This window comes from Heterodontus francisci, chromosome 3 (genome assembly GCF_036365525.1).
Source record: "Heterodontus francisci isolate sHetFra1 chromosome 3, sHetFra1.hap1, whole genome shotgun sequence".
NCBI lineage: Eukaryota > Metazoa > Chordata > Chondrichthyes > Heterodontiformes > Heterodontidae > Heterodontus > Heterodontus francisci.
The window spans coordinates 202,708,665-202,728,481 of record NC_090373.1 but is presented as its reverse complement, the minus strand read 5'-3'; the positions used below and the strand labels follow the sequence as shown (position 1 = coordinate 202,728,481).

The 19,817-nt window shown below is 45.0% G+C and overlaps 1 protein-coding gene across 1 annotated transcript in view; it reads left to right on the top strand.

The window, feature by feature from the left end:
- LOC137367180 (dynein axonemal heavy chain 8-like) overlaps positions 1-19,817 on the top strand; it is a 2,531,605-nt gene that overhangs the window by 2,289,741 nt on the left and 222,047 nt on the right. Inside the window, exon 159 of the mRNA XM_068028616.1 lies at positions 8,754-8,855. Within this exon, the coding sequence (XP_067884717.1) occupies positions 8,754-8,855 (102 nt within the window). The remainder of the gene's footprint in view (positions 1-8,753; positions 8,856-19,817) is intronic.

The following is a 19,817-nucleotide window of genomic DNA, read 5'->3' as shown; positions in this document are numbered from 1 at the left end:
CATCAGTCGACTCTCAGTCATCAGCAAAGTCATTGATGCTCAGTTTGGGTTCCACCAGGGCCACTCAGCTCCTGACCTCATTATAGCCTTGGTCAAACATAGACAAAAGAGCTGAACTCAGGAGGTGAGGTGAGAGTGACTGCCCTTGACATCAAAGCAGCATTTGACTGAGTATGGCATCAAGGAGTCTGAGCAAAACTGGAGTCACTGGGAATCGGGGGAAAACTCTCCACTGGTTGGAGTCATACCTAACGCAAATGAAGATGGTTGTGGTTGTTGGAGGTCAATCATCTCAGTCCCAGGACATTAATGTAGGAGTTTCGCAGGGGTGTGTCCTAGGCCCAACCATCTTCAGCTGCTTCATCAATGACCTTCCTTCAATCATAAGGTCAGAAGTGGGGATGTTCGCTGATGATTGCACAATGTTCAGCATCATTCGCAACCAGTGTCCAGATGCAACAAGACCTGGACAACATTCAGGCTTGGGCTGATAAGTGGCAAGTAACATTTTTTTTTTATTCATTCATTGGATGTGGGCGACACTGGCCAGGCCAGAATTTATTGCCCATCCCTAATTGCCCTTGAGAAGGTGGTGGTGAGCTGCCTTCTTGAACTGCTGCGATCCCTTTGGGGTAGGTATACCCACAGTGCTGTTAGGAAGGGAGTTCCAGGATTTTGACCCAGCGACAGTGAAGGAACGGCGATATAGTTCCAAGTCAGGATGGTGTGTGACTTGGAGGAAAACTTGCAGGTGGTGGTGTTCCCATATATTTGCTGCCCTTGTCCTTCTAGTTGGTAGAGGTTGCAGGTTTGGAAGGTGCTGTCTGAGGAGCCTTGGTGCATTGCTGCAGTGCATCTTGTAGATGGTACACACTGCTGCCACTGTGCGTCGGTGGTGGAGGGGGTGAATGTTTGTAGATGGGGTGCCAATCAAGCGGGCTGCTTTGTCCTGGGTGGTGTCGAGCTTCTTGAGTGTTGTTGGAGCTGCAACCATCCAAGCAAGTGGAGAGTATTCCATCACACTCCTGACTTGTAGATGGTGGACAGGCTTTGTGAAGTCAGGAGGTGAGTTACTCGCCTCAGGATTCCTAGCCTCTGAGCTGCTCTTGTCACCACGGTATTTATATGGCTACTCCAGTTCAGTTTCTGGTCAATGGTAGCCCCTAGGATGTTGATAGTGGGGGATTCAGCAATGGTAATGCTGTTGAATGTCAAGGGGAGATGGTTAGATTCTCTCCTGTTGGAGATGGTCATTGCCTGGCACTTGTGTGGCGCGATTGTTACTTGCCACTTATCAGCCCAAGCCTGGATATTGTCCAGGTCTTGCTGCATTTCTACACGGACTGCTTCAGTATCTGAGGAGTCATGAATAGTGCTGAACATTGTGCAATCATCAGCGAACATCCCCACTTCTGACCTTATGATTGAAGGAAGGTCATTGATGAAGCAGCTGAAGATGGTTGGGCCTAGGACACTACTCTGATGAACTCCTGCAGTGATGTCCTGGAGCTCAGATGATTGACCTGCAACAACCACAACCATCTTCCTTTGCACTAGGTATGACTCCAGCCAGCGGAGGGTTTTCCCCCTGATTCCCATTGACTTCAGTTTTGCTCGGGCTCCTTGATGCCATACCCGGTTAAATACTGCCTTGATGTCAAGGACAGTCACTCTCACCTCACCTCTTGAGTTCAGCTCTTTTGTCCATGTTTGAACCAAGGCTGTGATTTGGTCAGGAAATGAGTGGCCCTGGCGGAACCCAAACTGAGCGTCACTGAGCAGGTTATTGCCAAGCAAGTGCCACTTGATGGCACTGTTGATGACACCTTCCATCACTTTACTGATGATTGAGAGTAGGCTGATGGGGTGGTAATTGGCCGTGTTGGACTTGTCCTGCCTTTTGTGTACAGGACATACCTGGGCAATTTTCCACATTGCTGGGTAGATGCCAGTGTTGTAGCTGTACTGGAACAGCTTGGCTAGGGGCGCGGCAAGTTCTGGAGCACAGGTCTTCAGTACTATTGCCGGAATATTGTCAAGGCCCATAGCCTTTGCAGTATCCAGTGCCTTCAGTCGTTTCTTGATATCACTCGGAGTGAATCGAATTGGCTGAAGTCTGGCATCTGTGATGCTGGGGACTTCAGTAGGGGGCCGAGATGGATCATCAACTCGGCACTTCTGGCTGAAGATTGGTGCAAATGCTTCAGCCTTATCTTTCGCACTGATGTGCTGGGTTCCCCCATCATTCAGGATGGGGATATTTGTGGAGCCACCTCCTCCAGTTAGTTGTTTAATTGTCTACCACCATTCATGGCTGGACTGCAGAGCTTAGATCTGATCCGTTGGTTATGGGATCACTTAGCTCTGTCCATCGCATGCTGCTTACACACTTTGGCACGCAGATAGTCCTGTGTTGTAGCTTCACCAGGTTGATACCTCATTTTGATGTATGCCTGGTGCTGCTCCTGGCATGCCCTCCTGCACTCTTCATTGAACCAGGGTTGGTCTCCTGGCTTGATGGTAATGATAGAGTGGGGGATATGCCGGGCCATGAGGTTACAGATTGTAGTTGAGTACAATTCTGCTGCTGCTGATGGCCCACAGCGCCTCATGGATGCCCAGTTTTGCATTGCTAGATCTGTTCGAAATCTATCCCATTTAGCACGGTGATAGTGCCACACAACACAATGGACGGCATCCTCAATGTGAAGGCGGGACTTTGTCTCCACAAGGACTGTGCGGTGGTCACTCCTACCAATACAGTCATGGACAGAAGCATCTGCAGCAGGCAGATTGGTGAGGATGAGGTCAAGTATGTTTTTCCCTCGTGTTGGTTCCCCCACCACCTGCCGCAGACCCAGTCTAGCAGCTATGTCCTTTAGGACTTGGCCAGCTCGGTCAGTAGTGGTGCTACTGAGCCACTCTTGGTGATGGACATTGAAGTCCCCCACCCAGAGTACATTTTGTGCCCTTGCCACCCTCAGTGCTTCCTTCAAGTGGTGTTCAACATGGTGGAGTACTGAGTCATCAGCTGAGGGAGGGCGGTAGGTGGTAATCAGTAGGAGGTAACCTTGCCCATGTTTGATCTGATGCTATGAGACTTCATGGGGTCCAGAGTCGATGTTGAGGACTCCTAGGGCAACTCCCTCCCTACTGTATACCACTGTCCCACCACCTCTGGTGGGTCTGTCCTGCCGGTGGGACAGGACATACCCGGGAATGATGATTGCAATGTCTGGGACATTGTTCGTAAGGTATGATTCCGTGAGTATGACTATGTCAGGCTGATGCTTGACTAGTCTGTGGGACAGCTCTCCCAACTTTGGCACAGGCCCCCAGATGTTGAAGAAGGACTTTGCAGGGTCGACAGGGCTGGGTTTGCCGTTGTCGTTTCCGGTGCCTAGGTCGATGCCGGGTGGTCCATCCGGTTTCACTCCTTTTTATTGATTTCGTAGCGGTTAGGTACAACTGAGTAGCTTGCTAGGCCATTTCAGAGGGCACGTAAGAGTTAACCACAGTGCTGTGGGTCTGGAGTCACATGTAGGCCAGACCAGGTAAGGACAGCAGATTTCCTTCCCTAAAGGACATTAGTGAACCAGAAGGGTTTTTACAACAATCGACAATGGTTTCATGGTCATCATTAGACTAGCTTTTAATTCCAGATTTATTAATTAAATTCAAATTCCATCTTCTGCTGTGGTGGGATTCAAACCCATGTCCCCAGAGAAAAATCCTGAGTCTCTGGGTTACTAGTCCAGTGATAATACCACTATGCCACCGCCTACATTCATGCCAGGCAATGACCATCACCAACAAGAGAGAAACTATCCATCTCCCCTTACCATTCAATGACATTACCATCACTAAATCCCCCACTATCAACATCCTGGGGGTTAACATTCATTAGAAACTGAACTGGACCAGCCATATATGTACTGTGACTACAAGTGCAGGTCATAGGCTGGGAATTCTGCAGCAAGTAACTCATCTCCTAACTCCCCAAAGCCTGTCCACCATCTACAAGTCACAAGTCAGGAGTGTGATGGAATAGTCTCCATTTGCCTGGATGGGTGCAGCTCCAAAAACACTCAAGAAGCTCGACACGATCCAGGACAAAGCAGCCCGCTTGATTTGCACCCCATTTACAAACATTCACTCCCTCCACCACCAATGCACAGTGGCAGTAGTGTGTAACATCTACAAGATGCACTGCAGCAACTTACTGAGGCTCCCTTGACAGCACCTTCCAAACCCATCAACTATCACCTGGCAGGACAAGGCGCCATCACCTACAAGTTCCCCTCCAAGCCACACACCATCCTGACTTAGAACTATATCGCCATTCCATCACTGTCACTGGGTCAAGATCCTGGAACTCCCGTCCTAACAGCATGATGGGTGTACCTACACCACATGGACCGCTGCGGTTCAAGTGGGTGGCTCATCACCACCTTCTCAAGGGAAGTTATGGATGGGCAATAAATGCTGGCCTAGCCAGCGATACTCACATCCTGTGAAAGAAAAATAAAAAAAAGTCTGCATAAGATGAAGGAGCAATGGATCTAGGGGTACAGATGCACAAACCACTTAAAATAGCGACACAGGTTATTAAGGTCGTTAAAAAAGCAAACCAAGCACTGAGTTTCATTTCTCGAGTGTTAGAATTGTAAAGCAGAGAAGTTAAGTTGAAGTTGTATAGAAACTTGGTTCGAACTCACTTGAAGTATTGTGCACTGTTCTGGTCTCCATATTATAAATAGGATATCGAGGCATCCCTCTCCGGGTTTTGCCATTGACATAAAGATTGATGGTACAGTTAGTACCAGATAGACGGAAGCGTAAAGTTACAAAGGGACAGTTATAGATTAAGTGAGTAGCCAAAACTGTGACAGGCGGATTTCACCATAAATAAGTGTGAAGTCTTCCATTTTGGGCCAAAAAAAGGATATATTGAGTATTTTTTAAATGAATAGAAGCGAGGAACAGTGGTAGACCAAAGAGATTTGGGGGCCATGTATGCATATATAACGAAAATGTAGTAATCAGGTGCAAGAAAAATCCAAAGAACTAATGGAATGTTAACCTTTTAACTGGAGGGACAGTATATAAAAGGAAGGATGTTTTGCTGCAGCTGTACAATGCCCTGAGCAGACCATATCTTGCGTACTGGTGGCATTGTGGTAATGTCACTGGACATTATCATTGGAATATCATTGTGATAAACTGTCATTTAGAAAGGCACAGATTAATCAAAGATAGTCAGCATGGATTTGTTAAGGGAAGATCTTTTTCGACCAACTTGATCGAATTTTTTGAAAAAGTAACAAGGAAGATAGATTAGGGTAGTGTAGTTGATGTGATCTATATGGATATTAGCAAGGCTTTTGACAAGGTCCCATGTGGAAGACTGTTTAAAAAAATAAAATCCCATGGGATCCAGGGAAATGCAGCAAGGTGGATACAAAATTGGTTCAGTGGCAGGAAATAAAGGATAATTGTTGACGGTTGTTTTAACAACTGGAGGGTTGTTTCCAGTGGCGTTCCGCAACACTCAGTTCTGGGTCCCCTGCTTTTTGTGGTATATATTAACGATGTGGACGTAAATGCAGGGGACATGATCAAGAAGTTTGCAGACGACACAAAGATTAGCCGTGTGGTCGATAGCGAGGAGGATAGCTGTAGGCTGCAGGAAGATATTGATGGCAGAAAAATGGCAAATGGAATTCAACCTGGAGAAGTGTGAGGTGATGCATTTGGGGAGGTCAAACAAGGCAAAGGAATACAAGATAAATGGGAAAATATTGAGAAGTGTAGAGGAAGTGAGGGACCTTGGATTGAATGTCCACAGATCCCTGAAGGTAGCAGGACAGGTTGATAAGGTGGTTAAGAAGACATATGAAATCCTTTCCTTTATTAGCCTAAGTATAGAATATAAGAGCGGGGAGTTTATGCTGGAACTGTATAACTCATTGGTTAGGCTACAACTTGAGTACTGTGTGCAGTTCTGGTCACCTCATTACAGAAAGGATCTAATTGCACTAGAGAGGGTACAAAGGAGACTTACAAGGATGTTGCCAGGACTGGAAGAATGCAGCTATGAGGAAAGATTGGATAGGCTGGAGTTGTTTCCTTGGAACTGAGAAGGCTGAGGGGAGATCTGATTAAAATGTTCAAAATTTTGAGGGGTCTGGAGGTGAAGAGTCTATTCACCTTAGCAGAGAGGTCAGTGATGAGGGGCACAGATTTAAAGTGATTGGTAGAAAAATTAGAGGGGAGATGAGGAAAAACTTTTTCACTCAGAGGGTGGTGGGTGTCTGTAACTCACTGCCTGAAAGGGTAGTTGAGGCAGAAACACCCAACTCATTCAAAAGGAGTCTGGATATGCACCTCAAGTGCCGTAATCTGCAGGGCTACGGACCAAATGCTGGAAGGTGGGATTAGAATAGGTGGATCATTTTTCGGCCGGCACAGACATGGTGGGCCAAGTGGCCTCTTTCTGTGCCTTAAACTTTCTATGATTCTATGATTCTAGTAATACAGAGGCCCAAGCTATGCCCAATCATGCCACAGCAGCTGGTGGAATTTAAATTCAATTAATTGATCTTAAAGAGTTGGATTGGAAAGCTGGTTTCAGTAATGGTGCCATGAACCTATCATCAATTGTTGTAAAACGCCGTTTGGTTCACTTATGTCTTTCGGGAAGAAAATCTGCTGTGCTTATCTGGTCTGACCTACATGTGACTCCAGACCTACATGTGACTCCAGACCCACAACAATGTGGTTGACTCTTAACTGCCCTCTGAAATGGCCTAGCAAGCCACTCAGTTATCTAGGGCATTTAGGGATGGACAACAAATGCTTGTCTTGCCAGCGACGCTCACATCCCATGAAAAAATAAAAGAAAACATTCTAGGCACCCCACCTTAGAAAGGATATAAAGGCCTTGGAAGGAATACAGCACCAATTTGCCAGTCTGTTACCAGTGTTTCAAAGTTTAGATTATGAGGAGAGATTACATAAACTAGTCTTTTATTCCTTGGAATATAGAAGGTTAAGGAGTAACTTGATTGAGATTTTTAGGATCTTGAAAAGAGTTGGTGGGACAGTCTAGGACAAGCAGACATAACTTTACATTCAAATGTCTCCTGCAAAACTGCTTTAGATGCCAGCTTAATTCGTAATTTTAAATCTTTGATCAATAGATTTTTGCTAGACAAGGGTATAGAAAGATTTGGAGCCAAGGCAAGTGGATGGAGTTAAGATTCAGATCAGCCATGATCTCATGGAAGGATGGAACAGTCTCGAGGGGCTGAATGGCCTATTCCTGTTCTTATGCTACTTTGTTCTTAAGGCTGAGGGTGATCTTATAGAGCTCTTTAAGATAATGAACACAATTATAAGATCATAAGAACTAGGAGCAGGAGTAGGCCGTCCGGCCCCTCGAGCCTGCTCCGCCATTCAATAAGATCATGGCTGATCTTTTCGTGGACTCAGATCCACTTACCCGCGCTCTCACCATATCCCTTAATTCCTTTATTGTTCAAAATGAATCTACCTTAGCTTTAAAAACGTTTACTGAAGAAGCGTCAACTACTTCACTGGGCAAGGAATTCCATAGATTAACAATTGAATGGACAGACTTATGGGGGAGTCCAAAACTAGAGTAAATGTGGGATTGTCATTAATAAATTTAATAGGGAATTCAGGAGAAATGTTTTTACCTGAACAGTGGTAAGAAATTGGAAAGCACTACCACAGAAGTAGTGGAGGCAAATAATATAGATACATTTAAAGGGAATCTGGAAAAGTGCATGAGAGAAAAGAATAGAAAGTTAGATGGAGAAATTTGAGAGGAGACTCATGTGGAGCATCAACACTGGAATAGACCAGTTGGATTGAACGGCTTGTTTCTGTGCTGTAGACTTGACATAATGCCCCCCGCCCCCACCCCCAGAGGCTGCTGTCTGGGAGCATGATTGGGTTCCCCAGCTTCCTGCTCACAAGTTAAAATCCTGCCTCTTAAACTTATTCTCTGAAAGATTTGTATTATATACTGATATGCTCCTTATCTCATCGACAGCCTTTATAAAGGTTTACTGAATGATATGCGGTTTCATATTATAAGATTATTTCCTAGAATTTCCTACAGTTTCTCTAGATTTTCTGGCAAAATTATGCAGGAAGACTGGAATTTCTGCCATTACAGAATCATTGCAAAGTGATTTGGTGTATGTCCCTTTTAGCATTTAACTGTGTCTCTTAAAGTATGCACTATTGATGATGGATCAGCCACCAATATTTTACATTTATTCATGGTTGGATAAAGAACCAATACCATCCTTATTAACTAAAAGAATTATCCCAAATATGAAAAAGAATTATTTTTTAATTCATTTCTGGAATGTGGGTGTCACTGCCTAGGCTAACATTTATTGCTCATCTCTAATGGCACTTAAACTGAGTGGCTTACAAGGCCATTTCAGAAGACATTTTAAGAGTCAACCACAATGCTGTAGATCTGGAATCACATTTAATTCCAGATTAATTACATTCAAATTTTAACCATGGTGGGATTCAAACCCATATCCCTACAACAATAGCCTGGATTAGTAGTCTAGTGACATTACCAGTACACCACTGCCTCAACTGCTTAAGAAGTGACTTTTCTTAAGTTATCCAAATCAAAGTATCTGTTCTTTGGTGAGACTATACACTTAAATGAGATTTTTCCCTCTTGCATTTGGTTCCTTCAGGGTGTTTCCTGGACAACAATACGTTACATGCTCGGAGAAGTACAATACGGAGGACGCGTTACAGATGACTATGATAAACGCCTCCTCAACTGCTTTTGCAAGGTAAACTCAATCCTAAGCATTTTAACCAGCAATATAGTCATTAAAAATGTGAGAGGATTTTTTTTTGTGGGGGGATGCAATTGGTGATCCGGCACAAATTGCACTCAAAATTGCTCCTGTTTTAAGAAGTGGTTTCTTTTCTCATGGTTTCACTCAATCTCATTTGCATATCACTGAACAAACTTTGCAATGAACCAGTGCAACTGGACAACTCTTTAAAACATTTTTTTAAAGATTGCTTTAAAAATATTTATTTATAAATCTGGGAGTGGTAACTTGATGGAGTTTGCTTATACAACTGAAAAAGGGGTTTATCACAAAGAAATAAACATTTTAATCACAGTATCAATCCACCACCTGTGAGTAAACCAATTTTAAATCACTGAAAAATATTTTAAAAAATAAGAGAACCATTTGCTAGTTATATTGGAGTCAGTTTCTCAGTAAATTTTTTAAAATCACAAGCTTTTAAAACATGCCTAATAATGTCCTTGCACCCAAAAGAACCTGCTTGATGTTTAAAGATTCCTCAAAGGCTTGCAAACAAACACAATTAGCAGAAACACCCAATGGTGCCTGGGGAACATGGCCAGTTTCGTGGCTGGGGCCAACTTCAAGCATGGTTTTTAAACTAGTGCAAAAAATCACAATACTCAATTTGAGCTTAAAATTTCAAAATCTTTTATGTCAATTTTGGCCAAATTACACTGAACAAAATAAAAGCCAAGAGAATACGTTACCCTTTTATGTTTCTTATCCAGTATTAGTGCAAATTAGAAAGCTGTATTGTTGTGGCATTGATCTTATTCTGAATGTCAGGACAATGAAACAGCAACATCATCAATTCCCCTATTAGATTGGGATGATAACTTTAATTATTTCTGGTCTATTTGGTAGTGTTAAAGGAGAACGCAACTCAGTTTGACAAAAAGGAAATGTTTCCATAATAATACAGTATTTTTATCACATGCTGTCACCTGACCAGAAAGCATTGCAGAAAAATGAATTAATGAAGATGTACGGAAAGTAGAAACGAAACTGCAGTTCAGAACAATGAGTAAAATGTTATCTTACTAAGCTTTGTAAATATAGCATTCTTACAAAAGATTAGTCCCTTCCTTAAAAACAGAAAGTAAAGAGTTTGTACTTCGTAGGACTACTAGCTTTGGTTTATCCTTTAATAGTGTCAGGCAAATCCCCTACCTACCAAGACTGAGGAGCACATGATTTCGCCACATGAACATTAAAACTTAAAATTGCAAGCCCCTGGCTGGAGGGACATTTGCATAACACCAGACAATATTGAAACAAGGGAACCAGTCCCTGCCCCAATCGACAGAAGAGACCTGATCAAACCAGTCAGTCACGTGCTGGCCAACTTGGGGAGTTTTAAACCAGAAAAACAGAATTTGAACTCAGAAAAACCATATGCTCCTGGAACTGAATAAAGAATTACCTCCTCATCTCGCTCTCGCCAGCTTCGGAAACCATTGAAGACACGTAAACTCAGAGAGAAAATTCTCCTACGTGAACAAGGTTTAAGAAGACTACTGGGCCCCAACGAAATACAAGACTATATCTTCAATCAAGGACTACAGCGAGCTCGAAGCACAGTAACAAGATATTGCCTCAAACTGTTCCACTTTGTCTTTTATTCTCGTTTCTGTCCCTATCTGCATGTGTATATTGAGTGTGCATACTAGCATGGGTGCATCATAGGCTTGAACCGTATTAGAGTTTAAGTAAGTTTAATAAATTTCATTTTTCTTCTTTAAAGGGCGGCGCAGTGGTTAGCACCACAGCCCCACAGCTCCAGCGACCCGGGTTCAATTCTGGGTGCTGCCTGTGCGGAGTTTGCAAGTTCTCCCTGTGACTGTGTGGGTTTTCGCCGGGTGCTCCAGTTTCCTCCCACAGCCAAAGACTTGCAGGTTGATAGGTAAATTGGCCATTATAAATTGCCCCTAGAATAGGTAGGTGGTAGGGGATTTGAGGGAAGGTGGGGATGTGGTAGGAATATGGGATTAGTGTAGGATTAGTATAAATGGTAGTGCTCAACCCAGCGGTCCATCTGTTTGCGTTGGTCAGTGATTATGTCCCCCGATTTAGATTTGAGGGGGGTGATCTTCTTGATGGTTGGCCCAAGAGCTCTCTTCATGCCATCATACATTCCTCTGATGTTTCCGGTGTCTGAGGCCAGCTGAATATGACTGCATAGGTGTTGCCAGTAGTCGTTTGCGCAACGCCGAGCTGTTCTTTGTGCAGTACTTCTGGCTGCTTTAAGTGCTGCGGATGTTAAATCGCTGGGGGCTTTCTTGTAGTTCAAAAGTGCAATGCGCTTAGCGGCTATGACAGGTTCCAGCTCTTCATTATGAGATTGAAACCAGTCTGCATTTCTCTTCGCACTTTTGCCGTAGGTGGTCAAAGCTGACTCATAGATGGCGTCTCTGATGTGGGCCCACTTGGTCCGAGGAACATCAGAGGAATGTATGATGGCATGAAGAGAGCTCTTGGGCCAACCATCAAGAAGATCACCCCCCTCAAATCTAAATCGGGGGACATAATCACTGACCAACGCAAACAGATGGACCGCTGGGTTGAGCACTACCTAGAACTGTACTCCAGGGAGAATGCTGTCACTGAGACTGCCCTCAATGCAGCCCAGCCTCTACCAGTCATGGATGAGCTGGACATACAGCCAACCAAATCGGAACTCAGTGATGCCATTGATTCCCTAGCCAGCGGAAAAGCCCCTGGGAAGGACAGCATTACCCCTGAAATAATCAAGAGTGCCAAGCCTGCTATACTCTCAGCACTACATGAACTGCTATGCCTGTGCTGGGACGAGGGAGCAGTACCCCAGGACATGCGCGATGCCAACATCATCACCCTCTATAAAAACAAAGGTGACCGCGGTGACTGCAACAACTACCGTGGAATCTCCCTGCTCAGCATAGTGGGGAAAGTCTTTGCTCGAGTCGCTCTGAACAGGCTCCAGAAGCTGGCCGAGCGCGTCTACCCTGAGGCACAGTGTGGCTTTCGTGCAGAGAGATCGACTATTGACATGCTGTTCTCCCTTCGTCAGATACAGGAGAAATGCCGTGAACAACAGATGCCCCTCTACATTGCATTCATTGATCTCACCAAAGCCTTTGACCTCGTCAGCAGACGTGGTCTCTTCAGACTACTAGAAAAGATCGGCTGTCCACCAAAGCTACTAAGTATCATCACCTCATTCCATGACAATATGAAAGGCACAATTCAACATGGTGGCTCCTCATCAGAGCCCTTTCCTATCCTGAGTGGTGTGAAACAGGGCTGTGTTCTCGCACCCACACTTTTTGGGATTTTCTTCTCCCTGCTGCTTTCACATGCGTTCAAATCCTCTGAAGAAGGAATTTTCCTCCACACAAGATCAGGGGGCAGGTTGTTCAACCTTGCCCGTCTAAGAGCGAAGTCCAAAGTACGGAAAGTCCTCATCAGAGAACTCCTCTTTGCTGACGATGCTGCTTTAACATCTCACACTGAAGAATGCCTGCAGAGTCTCATCGACAGGTTTGCGTCTGCCTGCAATGAATTTGGCCTAACCATCAGCCTCAAGAAAACGAACATCATGGGGCAGGATGTCAGAAATGCTCCATCCATCAATATTGGCGACCACGCTCTGGAAGTGGTTCAAGAGTTCACCTACCTAGGCTCAACTATCACCAGTAACCTGTCTCTAGATGCAGAAATCAACAAGCGCATGGGTAAGGCTTCCACTGCTATGTTCAGACTGGCCAAGAGAGTGTGGGAAAATGGCGCACTGACACGGAACACAAAAGTCCGAGTGTATCAGGCCTGTGTCCTCAGTACCTTGCTCTACGGCAGCGAGGCCTGGACAACGTATGCCAGCCAAGAGCGACGTCTCAATTCATTCCATCTTCGCTGCCTTCGGAGAATACTTGGCATCAGGTGGCAGGACTATATCTCCAACACAGAAGTCCTTGAAGCGGCCAACACCCCCAGCTTATACACACTACTGAGTCAGCGGCGCTTGAGATGGCTTGGCCATGTGAGCCGCATGGAAGATGGCAGGATCCCCAAAGACACATTGTACAGCGAGCTCGCCACTGGTATCAGACCCACCGGCCGTCCATGTCTCCGTTATAAAGACGTCTGCAAACGCGACATGAAATCGTGTGACATTGATCACAAGTCGTGGGAGTCAGTTGCCAGCATTCGCCAGAGCTGGCGGGCAGCCATAAAGACAGGGCTAAATTGTGGCGAGTCGAAGAGACTTAGTAGTTGGCAGGAAAAAAGACAGAGGCGCAAGGGGAGAGCCAACTGTGCAACAGCCCCAACAAACAAATTTCTCTGCAGCACCTGTGGAAGAGCCTGTCACTCCAGAATTGGCCTTTATAGCCACTCCAGGCGCTGCTTCACAAACCACTGACCACCTCCAGGCGCGTATCCATTGTCTCTCGAGATAAGGAGGCCCAAAAGAAAAGAGTATAAATGGGTGGTTGATGGTTGGCACAGACTCGGTGGGCTGAAGGGCCTGTTTCAGTGCTGTATCTCTAAATAAACCAAAAGAGCCTGTTTGTGATCATTTCTTTGCCTTATAATTGGAAAGTTGTGAACAAGAATTCACAAAGGGGGAGCTCAAAACACAGTGTGTTTAAAGTTAAACCCTGTTACAATAAGACCAGGTACAGACAGCAAAAGACCCCTAAACACCTTTCTCGCCTGGTCGTAACAGAAATTGTGTGCTAGCATCTGAAATTTTACCCACAGACAAACGAGTGAAATTGGAAGTAGGAAGCCAAATTACTCCCAATCAAAAAGAGCAGGTTTTCTGTGGTTGTGTGTGATTGAATACTAACATGTCTGCAAGTAACTCCCCAAGCCAGGGTGAAGTAACTTGGGATAAGTTAAAAGCACTGTCCATGGAGGAGCTGAGGAAAATGGCTGAGCAGTGTGGGATCACTGTACATTGCAAGGCTAGGAAGTCTGAACTCCTAAGACAAGTGCCCAGCTACTTTTCCCTTGAATCTGAAGAAGCAGAAGCAGTGTTAGAAATAGAATCTGACAGGGTATTGTTAGCAAAGATACAATTGGAACAAAGGAAACATGAATTTAAGGAAAGAGAGAGAGAGAAAGAAAGAGCCTTCCAGATGGAACGTGAAGAAAAACAAAGACAGGAGAGGGAACGAGAGAGAGAGAGAGAGGATCATAAGATCATAAGAACTAGGAGCAGGAGTAGGCCGTCCGGCCCCTCGAGCCTGCTCCGCCATTCAATGGCTGATCTTTTCATGGACTCAGATCCACTTACCCGCGCTCTCACCGTATCCCTTAATTCCTTTATTGTTCAAAAAGATATCTACCTTAGCTTTAAAAACGTTTACTGAAGAAGCGTCAACTACTTCACTGGACAAGGAATTCCATAGATTAACAACCCTCTGGGTGAAGAAGTTCCTTCTTAATTCAGTCCGAAATCTGCTCCCTCTAATCTTGAGGCTATGCCCTCTTGTCCCAGCTTCAAATGCCAGTGGAAACATCCTCTCTACTTGTATCTTATCTATTCCCTTCATGATTTTATATGTTTCTATAAGATCCCCCCTCATTCTTCTGAACTCCAATGAATATAATCCCAATCTACTCAGTCTCTCCTCATAAGCCAACCCCCTCAACTCCGGAATCAACCTAGTGAACCTCCTCTGCACCCTTTCCAGTGCCAGTATATCCTTTCTCAAGTAAGGAGAACAAAACTGCACACAGTACTCCAGGTGCGGCCTCACCAGTACCTTATACAGCTGCAACATAACCTCTCTGCTTTTAAACTCAATCCCTTTAGCAATGAAGGACAACATTCCATTTGCCTTCCTAATTACTTGCTGTACCTGCTGACCAACCTTCTGCGATTCATGCACAAGGACACCCAGGTCCCTCTGCATAGCAGCATGCTGCAACTTTTTACCATTCAAATAATAATCCTTTTTACTGTTACTCCTACCGAAATGAATGACTTCACATTTATTAACATTGTATTCCATCTGCCAGACCTTTGCCCACTCTGTCAATGTATCTATGTTCCTCTGCAAAGTTTCACAGTCATCTGCACACTTTGCTCTGCCACTCATCTTAGTGTCATCTGCAAACTTTGACACCCTACACGTGGTCCACAACTCCAAATCATCTATATAAATTGTAAATAATTGCGGTCCCAACACCGATCCCTGAGGCACACCACTAGTGACTGATTGCCAGCCAGAATAGCACTCATTTATCCCCACTCTCTGCTTCCTGTTAGTCAACCAATCCTCTATCCATGCTAATACTTTACCCCTAACGCCATGCATCCTTATCTTATGCAGCAGCCTTGTCGAAGGCCTTTTGGAAATCTAGGTTCACCACATCCACTGGGTCCCCATTGTCCACCTTGCTTGTTATGTCATCACAGAATTCCAAAAGATTTGTCAAGCATGACCTGCCCTTCATGAACCCATGCTGCGTCTGCCCAACGGGACAATTTCTATAGAGATGCCCTGCTATTTCTTCCTTGAGAATAGACTCAAGCATCTTCCCCACTACAGAGGTTAAGCTAACCGGTCTATAATTCCCCATCTTTTGTCTACCTCCCCTTTTAAACAGTGACGTCACATCTGCTGTTTTCCAATCAGCTGGGACTACGCCAGAGTCCAGCGAATTTTGGAAAATTACCGCCAGTGCACCTGCTATTTCTCCCGCCATCTCTTTTAGTACCCTGGGATGCATTCCATCAGGGCCAGGAGACTTATCAATCCTTAGCTCCATTAGCTTGCCCAACATTACCTCTTCCGTAATAATGATTGTTTCCAGGTCCTCACCTACGTTCGTCTCTTTGTCAATTACTGGCATGTTATTAATGTCCTCCACTGTGAAGACCGATACAAAATACCTGTTCAATGCCTCGGCCATTTCATCATATCCCATAACTAAATTCCCCTTCTCATCCTCTAAAGGACCAATGTTTACTTTAGCCACTCTTTTTCATTTTATATATTTATAGAAAATTTTGCTATCTGTCTTTATATTCTGTGCTCGTTTTTTCTCATGTTCTATCTTACTTTTCTTTATAGCTCTTTTTGTGGCTTTCTGTTGACCTTTAAAGTTTTCCCAATCTTCTAGTTTCATGCTGATTTTGGCCACTTTGTATGCCTTCTCTTTCAATTTGATAGCCTCCCTTATTTCCTTAGACACCCATGGCAGATTACCCCTTTTCTTCCAGTCCTTCCTTTTCACTGGAATATACTTTTGCTGAGCACTTTGAAAAATTGCTTTGAAAGTCCTCCACTGCTCGTCAACTGTCCCACCATAAAATATTTGTTTCCAGTCTACTTTAGCCAAGTCCTCCCTCATTCTATTGTAGTCCCCCTTGTTCAAGCGCAGGACCCTGGTATTGGATTTTATCTTCACACTCTCCATCTGTATTCTAAATTCAACCATACTGTGATCACTCCTTCCAAGAGGATCCCTAACTATGAGGTCATTAATTATTCCTGTCTCATTACACAGGACTAGATCTAGGATAGCTTGCTCCCTCGTCGGTTCCATTACATACTGTTCAAGAAAACTATCACGGATACACTCAACGAACTCCTCCTCAAGGCTACCCTGACTGAGCTGGTTCGACCAATCTACATGTAGATTAAAATCCCCCATGATAATTGCCGTACCATTTTTACAGGCATTAGTTATTTCTTTGTTATTGCCCGCCCCAATGTGATGTTATTATTTGGTGGCCTATAGATTACGCCTATCAATGACTTTTTCTTCTTAGAGTTTCTAATTTCCACCCAAATGGATTCAACCTCATTCTCCATAGAACCTATATCATCTCTCAGCACCGCCCTGATGTCGTCCTTGAATATCAGAGCTACACTACCTCCCTTACCTTCCTGTCTGTCCTTCCGAATAGTCTGGTACCGCTGGATATTTAACTCCCAGTCGTGACCAACCTGTAACCATGTCTCCGTAATGGCTACCAAATCATATTTATTCGCGATGATTTGTGCCGTTAACTCATCAACATTGTTACGAATGCTACGAGCATTCAGGTAAAGTGCCTTTATGCTAGCTTTCTTACCCTCATGATTTCCAACATCTCTAATAATAACTCCTGAGTTATCCTTCCTTTCTGCTTCTTTCATAGTCTGCCTTGAACTTAAACCCTCCTGCACACATGTTAACCTGCTGCTTACCTTTTTATTTACCATCATACTCCCTGTCGTTTTCCCTTTCCCTTCCCTCCGAGTCACTAGTTTAAAGTCCTGGAGACCACCCTATTTATCCGTTTCGCTGGAACACTGGTTCCAGATCGGTTCAGGTGGAGTCCGTCCCATCGGTACAGATCCCCCCGGTTCCAAAACTGATGCCAATGCCCTATGAAATGGAACCCCTCTTTCCCACACCATTCCCTTAGCCACGTGTTTACTTCCCTAATATTCTTATCCCTAAGCCAATTTGCACGTGGCTCGGGCAGTAATCCAGAGATTATGACCCTCGAGGACCTGTTCCTTAATTTCGTTCCTCGTGCTTTATAATCCCCAAACAGGTCCTCCATCCTAGCCTTGCCGATGTTGTTAGTCCCAACATGGACCACAACAACTGGATCCTCCCCCTCCCGCTCCAATATCCTTTCAAGCCGGTCAGAGATGTCCTGCACCCTGGCACCGGGCAGGCAACACACCATGCGGGACTCCCGATCCGGCTTGCAAAGGATACTATCTATCCCCCTAATTACAGAATCCCCTATAACTACCACTTGTCTTTTTGCTCCCCCATCTTGAATAGCCTTCTGCACCATGGTGCCATGGTCAGAGGAGAAGAGAGAGAGAAAAAGAATACTCCGGAAAGAATCTGAAGAGAGAGAGCTGAAGCGGCTTGAGTTAGCTAGGGGGCGACAGAGTAACCCTGGTGAAAGCATGGACAATATGGAGGAGCACAATTCAGGGCTGGGTACAAGATTGCTAAAACTCGCTCAATTAATTCCAAAATTTAATGAGGAAGATGTGAAAGCATTTTTCGTGTCTTTTGAGAACCTGGCAAGGCAGCTAAAATGGCCAGCTGAGACCTGGTCTCTTTTACTGCAAAGTAAGCTAACTGAAAAAGCCCATGAGATTTATTCCTTGTTGCCTGATGAGAGTTTATCAAATTATGAACTGACCAAAAATGCTATCCTCAGGGCATATGGTTTAGTACTCGAAAGGTGGGAAGGTGATAGAAGTGGGAAGATTCTTGGTAGTGTAGATGAACAGAGGGATCTTGGTGTCCAGGTACATAAATCCCTGAAGGTTGCTACCCAGGTTAATAGGGCTGTTAAGAAGGCATATGGTGTGTTAGCTTTTATTAGTAGGGGGATCGAGTTTCGGAGCCACGAGGTCATGCTGCAGCTGTACAAAACTCTGGTGAGACCGCACCTGGAGTATTGCGTGCAGTTCTGGTCACCGCATTACAGGAAGGATGTGGAAGCTTTGGAAAGGGTGCAGAGGAGATTTACTAGGATGTTGCCTGGTATGGAGGGAAGGTCTTACGAGGAAAGGCTGAGGGACTTAAGGTTGTTTTCGTTGGAGAGAAGGAGGAGGAGAGGTGACTTAATAGAGACATATAAGATAATCAGAGGGTTAGATAGGGTGGATAGTGAGAGTCTTTTTCCTCGGATGGTGATGGCAAACACGAGGGGACATAGCTTTAAGTTGAGGGGTGATAGATATAGGACAGATGTCAGAGGTAGTTTCTTTACTCAGAGAGTAGTAGGGGCGTGGAACGCCCTGCCTGCAGCAGTAGTAGACTCGCCAACTTTAAGGGCATTTAAGTGGTCATTGGATAGACATATGGATGAAAATGGAATAGTGTAGGTCAGATGGTTTCACAGGTCGGCGCAACATCGAGGGCCGAAGGGCCTGTACTGCGCTGTAATATTCTAATTCTAAAAAGAAAAAGTCCAGGCAGTCCTGGGAGAGAAAGGAAAGCAGGAGACACAGGGGGCCCTCCTCCAGCCAAAAAGGAAGATGCTGTGAGCAAGAGTGAGACCCAGAGACCTGTGTGCTTCCATTGTAATAAGGCAGGGCATTTAAAAGCTGACTGCTGGAAACTAAAGGGAAAACTGGTAGGGTTAATCAGGTCACACCCGTTCAGTGCAGACAGGACCCTGATGGAAAACACAGAACAAGCTGTGGCTTTAACTGCAGTAAGAGTGCAACCCAGGAAGCTTACTATGGCCAGTGCAGGAAAAGTTAGTAGGATTCCTGAAGGTTATCAGGGTTTTGTATTTGAAGGGAAAGTAACCCCATACCCCTCGAATGGGGCTAGCAAGCCCAGAGTAATTCTCAGGGACACAGGGGCCACTCGATCCCTTTTACTGGGAAAAGGCCTGACCTTTCCCCCAGAGAGTGCAGTGAACACAAAAATGGTGGTGAATGGGATTGGAGGGCAATGTATGCCTGTACCTGTACACCGCGTGCACCTGGAGTGCAACCTAGATTCGGGACCGGTAACTGTAGGGATTGTCCCTAGTTTGCCTGTGGACGGGGTTGACCTTCTCCTAGATAATGATCTGGTGAGGGTGAAGGTAGTAGCCCCCGCAGTAGTGAAAGAAAGACCGCAGGAGGTCAGAGAGACAGGGCAGTGGCAGGAGATGGTCCCCTGCAGTTTCCCTGAATGTGTAGTGGGTCAGGCCATGATCAAACCAGCTCCCCCAGAGGAGACTGCATTGGCACTGCAGGCAGATGACTATGAGGTCTGCCTGTCTGAGACTTTCTTTGGAAAGTTAGGAGACCCAGGAAATGAATTAAATGGATTGCTCCTAGCTGAGGCTCAGCGAGCCGACCCAGTATTGTGAGAGTTAGCACAGGCTGCCCAGTCTGAAAGTGAAGCAGAGGGACTCCCTGATTGTTACTATTTAAAGTATGAGGTACTGATGAGGAAATGGAGTTCTCCTCACAG